General features: G+C 34.9%; 1 protein-coding gene across 1 annotated transcript; it reads left to right on the top strand.

Moving 5' to 3' along the window:
* Window positions 1-835: 835 nt before the first annotated feature.
* On the top strand, window positions 836-8,026 carry LOC131632565 (uncharacterized). Its single transcript, XM_058903305.1, has 13 exons — window positions 836-1,275; window positions 1,353-1,508; window positions 1,637-1,792; window positions 1,931-2,083; window positions 2,199-2,404; window positions 2,528-2,617; window positions 2,713-3,154; window positions 3,373-3,855; window positions 4,092-4,285; window positions 4,382-5,584; window positions 6,184-6,402; window positions 6,490-7,350; window positions 7,449-8,026. The coding sequence occupies exons 1-13, from the start codon at window positions 836-838 to the stop codon at window positions 8,024-8,026; spliced, it is 5,181 nt and encodes a 1,726-aa protein (XP_058759288.1).
* The last annotated feature ends 3,212 nt before the right edge of the window (window positions 8,027-11,238 follow it).

Raw genomic sequence — 11,238 nt, 5'->3', positions numbered from 1 at the left:
TTTAAAAATTAAGAAAAAAACAACACCTGATTTTACACCTTGGAAATCAAGGCTTCTTCTGGTGCTTTGTGGATGTTGTCTTCCAATTGCTTCCGCACGAGCATAGGCTGCTAACTATTAATCATCTGCAATTGACAAAGATCCTAAGGCAAGTAGGTCAGTGTCAATAACTTTGTTTCTTTAAAAAACTACAAACATATGTATCGAAATATAAGTATGTGCAAGTAGGTTTTACTATAAAATAGGTGTGAGATATGTGTTAATTTGTTAGGGTATTGTTGATTTACCATGTATAAGTAATGAATTTGTGCTCAACCATGACATTAGGTACTTCTCTTTCAATGCTGAAATAATCTACGAATGTGCTTGGATTAGTTTCCATATATCTCCTCATATAGCTCTTCAGACTTGAATATAATGTTAGAAAACATAGGTGATTGTAGCTTATTCTAAGTTGTGGACTCTGGATAGCTTTGGTTGTCTTTACAGAAAAAATATCAGACTTCATTGCTGTTGAGACACTTAATATAGGATCCATAACTAAGGTGGTTGGTTTCGGTCATTTATGATGCATCATCTGCATATACATTTATGTTGGTTGGTTAATCTTTTAATGTTAGTAGATATGATTTCTTTTGGAAACTGTCCCATTCATTAAATGAAAAGGTAATGTTTTTTTTTAGTATGCCATAAGGTTAAAAAAATTTAGGGAGCTTCTATGTAGCTTAGTTCAATTATGTGATTAATGAAAATATCAGCAATTGTGGAATGACTATACACCTCTAAACTAATGTTTTAATTTCTTACATGATTTAGGGATTACTTAGTGTGAATGATGGATCCTCTTGAGATTATAACTCCACGGAAAAAAGCAAGAGCAAGACGAGCATTGATTTTGAAAGAAAATCGTTCCAAGCGTCCGAAATATTCTACTCAACTACCAATTGATTTTGACACAGACCATAGTTCTCCAACATCATTCACACTAAGACAACCTTTCTCCGACTTGACTCCGTCATTTCAAAACACGAATTTAAATTCACAACCTCCCACCGAAACTTCAAAACCTAGCCTATCAAGACATGCTTTTAAAAGAAATAGAAAGTGCAGCCAGATAGACTCGCTAGGAAGAAATTTATTGTCCAAGTTTTCGTCAAAGTCTACAGTTGAATCAACTGGAGGGATTAATCAATCAACCTTGGAAAATATAAAAGAGCAAGCGCCTTTTAATCATAGCATCATTAGTGAAGTTGGAAGTTCTTCTAATACACCGACGTTAGCTAAAATTCTTCATTTAATATCTGTATTATTGTAAACTTTATATTATATGACTCTTTGAATTTTGCAAACAGATCATTGGCAATTAATAAAACTGGTGGAGGCAGGCCTAAAACAAAGTTGGGAGTTCCCAGTCTAGCTTTAAACTTGACCAGAAAGTTTCCTATCGTTCCCCAAAAAAATGGGATTCCCTCTTCTAAAGTGACACCCGAATCGAGCTCACGGATAAGGTACTTACATATAAATTATACTGACTTCATATGTAATGAATATAGTTATTGATTTTTAAACCATGTGCTATTTTTATTTGTCATATTTTAATAAATTTCTTTAACTACGTTGTACAATAACAAATTAGTAAAAGGGTGCAAATTGAGACTATTCAGCACCGTAATTCTGGAGTGAACTCCACACTAACTCAGAGAGCAGGCCTGGATACACATACACTACAAACTGATCCTTCAACACAGTCGTGCAATACAAACTGTCCGTCTTCAACCGTAACTCATGAACAGTATGTGTGGAGTTCCGATTCCTTGATCTTTAAGTCATTGTTCTTTACGTTTGTATATAGTTGAAAGGCATTAACTATAACACATACTGATGCATGAAATTAAACTTAGTTATATTTGTTGTATTGTAAATGTAATAGGCCAACCGTAAAAATTCCAGTTAGAGGCAGGCCCAGAAAACAATTGGGAGTTCCGAACCTGGCGTTCAACTTGAGCAGACAGTTTCCGGTCCAGATTAACGAACATCAAACAGGGCAGTCCAAAGGCACACCCGAATCAACCTCACAAAGCAGGTACATGATGTTAGACTTCAATGATTACTGGTTTCTATATAATAGTCAAAAACACTTGCATATCAATGATAGTTGGTTTCAATTCTCATATGGTATATCACATATTCATATTCAGGAGACAAGACACACGTTCTGCCCATAATATGGATACCCCTCAAGCAAATGCCCAACCTTGCTGTGGTGTGCCTACACCATTCTCTCAGTCCACACATAAACCCAACCATCTTCCTGAGCCTTCATGTCCTATTTTCACGCCTACTGTCAATTTGGATTTTAACAGTGACTCCGAAGATGATAGCGAAGACTACGACCCATTCGCAGGTATATGTACTATTTTGTGATTTGCATTATTAGCAAAACTGTTTTGACTTATTGTTAAATGAAATTCATAAGTTTCAACTCCTTAATAGATGGGCTAATGTATACATTTATTTTCATGCATAGCTTATTATTCCGAAGATGAAATATTTGACGAAATTGAAGAGAATTCACCACCTTTTACAATTAATGACAATTCTGCCGGAACTTCTGAAGGTATAGCATTTTTACAATATGAACTACGCATAACTCATCATATCTGACCGTGAACGAATTCTACCCAATGTCTAACACAATGAGTGCAAATGTAGATTATTACGACATCGGTTCCCCTCTAATTGAATGCCGGTATTGTAAAGCAATGATGTGGTATCAGGAGAGGATGCACAAAAGTTCTCATGCAGCTAATCCGAAGTTTATGCTCTGTTGTGGAAATGGGAAAGTTGAACTTCCATTGCTAGAAGAACCTCCAGATATACTTGCCAAGCTTTTATTTGATCATGATAACTTAGACAGCAGGAAGTTCCAACAACAAATCCGAGTTTACAATATGATGTTCGCCTTCACATCACCCGGAGCTAAGTTGGACAACCGTTTTAACAATGGACGTGGGCCTCCAACACTTAGGGTACAAGGTAAAACGTGCCATCGGATTGGGAGTTTGTTACCTCCTGAAGGTCAAATGCCTAAGTTTGCTCAATTATATATTTACGACATCGAGAATGAGGTCCAAAATAGAATGCACGGACTAAGGTAAATTCTGTTAGACTTTAACTTTGTTTCTTTTATCTGATACAACTTCACATGACTAAAGTTGGTTTTTAAATGCTGCTGTATGCTGGTGTGGGCAATTTTTTAAGATGCTGTATGATATATGTTGGTGTGCGACCTTTTGTAATATTCACTTAGCTGCTGTATGATGTATGTTGGTGTGAGACCTTTTGTAATATTCACTTTTACATGCTGTCTAGGAACAAAGAAGACTTTGATGAAGGAATTGTACATCAATTGTCTGAGATGTTGTACCAGTGCAATCCTCATGCAAAGAGTTTTCAAATGGCAAGGCAATGGTTAAATAATGGGGATACGCAAAACTTGAAGTTGAGGCTGATTTCGGAGAGATCCAGAGATGGCAGAGTATACAATCAACCAACCGTTTCTGAAGTTGCTGCTTTGGTAGTTGGTGATATTGACACGGCTGAGATGAGGGATATTATTATGCAAACAAAAGGAGGAAGACTTAAGAGAATCAATGAGCTTCATGCCAGTTACATGGCATTTCAATATCCTTTGATATTTCCGTATGGTGAGGACGGTTATAGGCCTGATGTAGCTCATAGAGACTTGCCGATTTACGAAAATAGCGTAAGAAATAGGCTTACAATTAGAGAATGGCTTGCATTTCGCATTCAGAACAGGAAGAATGAAGCGAAGACTTTATTGTCCTCACGAAGGTTATTCCAGGAATTTCTGTGCGATGGTTACACAATGTTAGAATCAGAGAAATTAGAATGGCTTCGAAAAAATCAACCAAAGCTTAGGGTCTGCAAGTACAGTTCTCTACATGAAGAAGGCGATCAGAGTCATACCACAGGGTCAAACATAGGAAAAAGAGTTTTTTTCCATCTTCGTTTGTGGGCGGTCGTAGATTTATGGATCAATTGTACTACGATGGGATGGCTATTTGTAGTAAAGTTGGGTTTCCTGATTTGTTCATTACATTTACCTGCAATCCTAACTGGCCTGAGATTCAAAGAGTACTTGGTCCACTTCATTTGAAACCACAAGATCGACCGGACATCATTTCAAGAATATTCAAAATCAAGTTTGATCAATTGCTATCCGATTTAACCAAGAAAGGTGTACTAGGAAAAGTTCTTGCTTGTGAGTCAATTGTTACCTTTGTCTTTTAATTTATTGTTATACTACTATTATAGTGTAGGATACTGTGCTGATATTTTCGTCATTTTCTTTGGCTAGATATGTACACCATTGAATTTCAAAAGAGAGGATTGCCACATGCCCATATATTGATCTTTCTGCATCCTTCAAACAAATATCCAAGACCCGAGGACATTGACAAGATCATTAGTGCGGAAGTGCCCGATCCCTTGACACACCCGCGATTGTACAATTTGGTCAAAAACCATATGATGCATGGTCCTTGTGGCTTGGCAAATGTTCACTCACCTTGCATGAAAGATAGTAAATGCTCCAAGTTTTACCCCAAGAAATTTCAACCTGCAACTATAGTCGACCAAGATGGTTATCCTGTTTATAGGAGAAGAAATAACGGACACACAATAGAGAAAAACAGTGTAATCTTTCATAGTGGTCATGTTGTTCCTCACAACCCAAGTTTGTTGTTGAAGTACGAAGCCCACATCAACATGGAATGGTGCAATCAAAGTACTTCCATCAAATACCTTTTCAAATACATAAACAAAGGTTCTGATCGAATTTCTACTGTCATACAAGGTGAAGACAAAGACAACGTTGACGAGATCAAGCAATATTTGGATTGTCGTTACATCTCTCCAAGTGAGGCATGTTGGAGGATATTTTCTTATTCTATACATGGGAGAAAGCCATCCGTAGAGAGATTGTATTTTCACATGGAAGGTGAAAACTCCGTGTTCTACAAAGACTACGAGCAAGTTGGTGATGTTTTACTCAAACCAAGTGTAACCGAGTCAATGTTTACTTCTTGGTTTGAGGCCAACAAAACTTACGAAGATGCTAGATTACTAACTTATGGTGATTTTGTTTCTAAGTTTGTTTACCATAAACGAAGTCGAAGTTGGAAACCAAGGAAGCGCGGGTATACAATTGGTCGGCTTATTTGGGTCCCCCAAAGCACAGGTGAATTGTTTTATTTAAGGATGATGCTCACGGTAAAAAAAGGCCCTTTGTGTTATGGAGACATCAAGACTGTGGATGGTAAAAAACATAAAACTTTTAGAGGAGCATGCTTTGCGATGGGATTTCTACAAGATGATAGAGAATTTGTTGAGGCAATAAAAGAGGCACATGTTTGGGGTTCCGAAGTCTTTTTACGGAAATTATTTGTTACGATGTTGTTATCCTCATCCATGAATAGACCAGAACATGTGTGGAGGAAGACTTGGATGTATTTATCGGATGGAATTCTTTACGAACAACGATTATTGGCTGGAGATCAAGGTATTTCATCTTTGCTAATTCTGCCCATACTGTTACTAAGTAGATTTATGTATATATAATTTTTTAAGTATATTGTAATTTAGGATCCTTTAGTGCTTAAACAAAAATTCTGGAATTCATACTTATTTATGATGGTCATTTGTATATATCATATATCATTCTGCCCATACTGTAGATTACTTAAACAATAACGGCATGGCTGGAAAATAGTTCATTCTTAGCATTCATTCTTAGCAATATTAATTATATGTGATCCATGTTTGATATGGAATGGGGGCTCCACGATTTTAAACATAAATGCTGTAAGCTACATGTATCGTAGAAAATGACCATCTACTAGGGTGAAAAAGGCATATTTTTATTGAGAGTTTGTATTATATATACATGGTATGAATACAATACTTGAATATGCTGGGAGATATTTGACAATGCTGTTATGTAGTAAAAGGCACGTGGAATCTTGGTATAATTCACCCGTCTCCTATTTTCATATAGTAGTCTACCATTTTGACCATGTTGATAAATTAACATGTAAGTTATCATTTAGTCATTAAAGATATTTTTAGATGTGAAGATACCTGATAACTTTATGATTGTAGGTTTGACACTAACCGATGGGGAGCTAAAGGAATTGACGTTAATGGCTATTGAATCATTGTTGCAAAACAATAATAAAAGTTTGAAGGACTTCAAACCAATGCCATATCCAAAAGACTATGTTGTTTCCTTTATAGGAAATAGACTTCTTTATGAGGAGCGTCAATACAATGTTGTCGAACAACAACAACTATTTGCTAATTTGTACTCTTCTCTTACAGGTAATGTAACCTTTCTTTATCTAGAGATTAAAATAATACTTAGGTAATCCTGTGAAAAATAATTTTTTATACATCTTTTATTTGTAGACGAACAAAGAGCAATTTTTGAGGAAATTATGGATTGTGTAGAAAAGCAACAAGGTGGGGTTTTTTTCTTATATGGCTACGGTGGAACCGGTAAGACCTTTATGTGGAACACTTTATCAGCTGCACTTAGGTCTAAGAAAAAAATTGTCTTGCGGGTTGCTTCGAGTGGGATTGCAAGTTTGTTGTTACCAGGTGGAAGAACAGCTCATTCTAGGTTTAAGATTCCTGTCCCTACTTTAGAAACTTCTATATGCAACATAAACAAAAAAGATCATCTTGCTGAGCTTCTAAAGATGACAGATCTAATCATATGGGATGAAGCTCCTATGGCTAACAAATTTTGCTTTGAGTCGCTTGATAAATCCTTGAAAGATATCATGAGTGGAAGTACACATGCATGTGACAATATATTTGGAGGTAAGGTTGTTGTGTTTGGTGGTGACTTCAGACAAATTCTCCCCGTTATACCAAGAGGTACTAGATCTGATATTATCCATGCAACAATCAATTCTTCTTATATTTGGGATCACTGTAAAGTGTTGAAGCTTACAAAAAACATGCGGTTGCAAACTGGTGCAACTACTTCTACTACTAATGATATCAGGAGCTTTTCAGAGTGGATTTTGAAAATTGGAGATGGGACCATGTGTGAGCCTAATGATGGTTATGCAAGTATTTGTATTCCAGAAGAGTTTTTAATTTCAGACTTCTCCGATCCCATTAAGGCAATTGTTGAGGATACATACCCAGATCTCATTCATAACTATCTTGATTCAAACTATCTCCAAAGTCGTGCAATTTTAGCTTCAACAATTGAGGTGGTAGATGATATCAACCAATATATTACAAACCTTCTTCCAGGTATTTTAGATGCACTTATTCCTACTTTTTTTACCCTTATTATTTACTCTTTGCCAACTTATGATTTTATATAATTTTACTATTTTGCAATTTTGTAGGAGAAGAGAAAGAATACTTCAGTAGTGATTCAATAGATAAATCTGATTCAACTAACTTTGATGCATATGAGCATGTCACACCGGAGTTCCTAAATGCTCTTAAAACTTCAGGATTACCTAATCATTCCGTCAAGGTTAAAGTTGGTGCCACCATTATGTTAATGCGCAATCTTGATCAGTCTGAAGGCTTGTGCAATGGTACACGACTCACTGTAACCAGGCTTGCCTCTCATGTCATTGAAGCTAAGATAATTTCTGGAAAAAATATTGGTAACCTCATCTATATTCCTAAAATGTCTTTGTCCCCCTCACAATCACCATGGCCATTTAAATTGGTGAGACGTCAATTCCCTATTATTGTTTCCTTTGCTATGACAATTAACAAGTCTCAGGGGCAATCTCTAGACAACGTGGGTTTGTATTTGCCAAAAGATGTTTTTAGTCATGGTCAATTATATGTGGCTATCTCTCGAGTTAAATCCAAAAAGGGATTAAAGATTCTTATTCATGACAAAGGAAGAGAACCAATGACTATCACCACTAATGTTGTGTTCAAAGAAGTGTTCCAAAACATATGAGGTAATTCTCTTTTGCTAGACCTATTTTATTATTCCGTGGAAAGTTGTTATCATATAATTGTAATTTCATTACTTTGACATTTCTCTTTGTATCGTGTGACATTTTCAGGTTCAGGCCTCCAATTCATTTTGAATATTCATATGGCAACTCTATAGAATATAAGAAGGCATGATAACAACTTTTGTAATTTTCATTTTATATCCATATTAGCATTGGAATATGAAATGCCAATTTTGTCTTAGTATTTATTGTGACTGTATTATCAATTTATCAATACCACAAGATTCTTGAATTACACTTTACCTTAACAATGAGGCTTATATACAATTTTCTATTACCCGTGCGGGAGCACGGGTCTCTGACTAGTTAGAGAAAATGATAATGTTTTTTCTTTCCTCATTTTGTCCGTTTGATTTTCTTTCCCACAATGAATTTTTTTCATTGGTGGCTGAATTTAGCACTTTATTCTAAGATCACTTAAATTTTCATAAGCTATTGGGTTATGACTACCAAAACACAAATAATAGGAATTTTAGGACTATACAATGTCATTCAAGTTCTAAATCAGCACAAGATTGAAGTGTGAGACGATGAAGGTTTGTTGTTGACTCTTTAGTGGTGTGAAATTTAATTATTTATTATCCAAGAAAGCCGTAATGAAAACTCATCCAACAATTCTCTCATGGCTATGCTTCTTCCAAATTTAATGCAATTCTCTCATCTTAGATTACTTATTTACCCCATGTCAATTTATTTTTTGTGTCTGTGTTCATATGTGGTGACAGTTGATCATTTACATCTTCCCACCTTCAAGTTTCATGCTCCAAACCAATTCGTCAGGTTGATCCATTTCATGCTTAAGGTGACTCTATTTCAATGCTTTGTGTTTTCTTATCAATAATTAATTAAACATGTTTTTAATGGATGCAAGAATGAAAATAAAACTCAAGCCATCATTAGTTTGTATATTTATTTTTTGAGGGATCTGTCTTCGGCTGGATATTCTCTCTTTAACTGTTTAAGATTTCTCTTTGGCAAAAGTTACACCTATTTTTCGCGTTTTCTACTTTAAAGATAAACATGGAGTATTTTATGAAAAAAAAAACCCATAAATAAGTAGGTACTCAATCAACTATAAAATAGTTGAGTGTAACTTGTATTTATTTGCAATTATCTTGAATGTGACTAAGAATCGCCATGGTTGTTTCGATCAGAATTCCAACTCTTATAGTTATTGAAAAAATTTAAACAGGGTTATATGCGAGTTTTCTCTAAAATGTGAAAATTTAATACCTATTTACTCTATTGGTATTCAAGTTCTTTGAATCAAATAGGAACCTAGTTTTGTATGCTTCCGTAAACCTAATCGTAAAGATTTTCTCGATTTCTTTCACGATTTTGTCTTTGATTTTCGATGTTTACATGTGCAAGATCATTGAAAAGTAATCTTATTGAGTTTGCAACTAAAGAGATGCCATCTCCACATGCTGCTATTTCTAGCTAGCATATTTAATTCAAATGCACCAAATTTTTATTTGTAAAGTTTTGTTTTAAGTTTAAATATTTCAATGTTGTTCCTGTGGCTGAATTGCCTAGGTGTAATCAAGATTTGTGGTTGTTGCTTCAGGTGGAAACCATCCAAATCTTATCAAGAGAGCTTCAATGAATCAATATACATTATTGTTATGGTTTTTTTACTCGACATTGAGTAATATTTTTATACACTAGTGTGATATTTCAAGAATATATAAGCTGTACGTTATATATTGTGTGTTGTTATGTGGATTGTGATCGTAACATTTTCCGCGTTTTATGTTGTGTTCACACTTGATTTTGAAATGTTTTATATGTTGGTTAAGATTATTGTTTGATTATAGTTTTTTTCTTACATGTTTTGTAATTTAGTATTTGAGTAAGTTTTTTTTCACACTAATTTGTTTTGTTGTTTCAGAGTATATCACTTTATTTTCTTTGTATTGTGTTAGATAATTGTTCACTAGTTTGGGTTTAAGAGTTGTTTGATATGTGTTAGGTAGTAAAATTGGTATCTTAAAAAGACTAATAAAAACTGTAAAGTAAAAGACAATAAAAATTAACTAAGAAAATAACTTCATTTGATTTTATTGATTGATTTAAAATAACACATTACACTCAAATATATAGAACTCTAAGTACATCATAACCATCTATATGACATAATCTTAAGACTTAAGAAACTTCTAGATGGCACAATCTAAAGACTTAAGAAACTTTTAGAATATGACAATATTTAAAAATACACACTAAAATAACTACTTAATAATACTAAACAAACTATTTGTCATTGCCACGGAGTCCACTTAAACCTTATCCTGAAAGTTCTAAAATTAACACTATATTAAATTATTTTTTTCAAGGTTCATTGTTGAGGTGTCATGTGATTGAGCCGAATTGGTTAATAACGGAGTAATGAAAGTGACACGTGGCAAAGGATGTGAGATGAGTAGTTGAATGTGTGTGAGGAAGGAATTTGAGTATGTGGAGAGTTGAATTTTAGTGTGATAGAATTACTCCCCCGTTTTTTTTTAATCGTCACTTTTAAACTTTTTACATATACCAAGAAAGCTAATGATTATTGTTACTTTTTATACATGTGGTTGTCGTTTTTTTACCTCCCCGTTTCACTTGGGAGGACGGCACGCTAGACCCTTCACGCGAAATTTGGAAGGAGAATGCGCCCGTGGTGGGATGAATTTTATTTCAGTTCTTCCTACGATATCACACGAACTTTCTTATTTGTCCTACGAGTAGGAAAGGGGAAAAAAGATCTCAACTAAACCCTAGGAGTTTGCTAAGTGTGGGGATTTCACCTAGACTAGAGATTCTGGAGTCCGGGAGGTCGGTTATACATAGGGAAGTGTTTAAACACCCTACATATCTGTAGTACTCTACAGGAACCTTCTCTGTGTCCAAATGTGTTTGTGCTGCTAATGATTATTGGGAAAGTTTCTCCTTTGTGTTAGGAGAAGGAATTGAATTGAATAAAAGAAAGACAGACAGACAGACAGACTATTTTTGGTATTTTATTAGCTCGCTGAGGTTCCTTGTGAACCTCATGCCTACATATCCCTAATGGAAGTCAGAGCTTAATGTAGTTCGGGGAACTAATTGATTATTAATTATTTTTTGGTGCCTTGCTTGAAGCTCAAGGTTGAAGCTTTAATTAAATCTC

This window comes from Vicia villosa, unplaced genomic scaffold (genome assembly GCF_029867415.1).
Source record: "Vicia villosa cultivar HV-30 ecotype Madison, WI unplaced genomic scaffold, Vvil1.0 ctg.000966F_1_1, whole genome shotgun sequence".
NCBI lineage: Eukaryota > Viridiplantae > Streptophyta > Magnoliopsida > Fabales > Fabaceae > Vicia > Vicia villosa.
The sequence above is the reverse complement of the archived record's forward strand: the minus strand, read 5'-3'. Positions and strand labels throughout refer to the sequence as shown.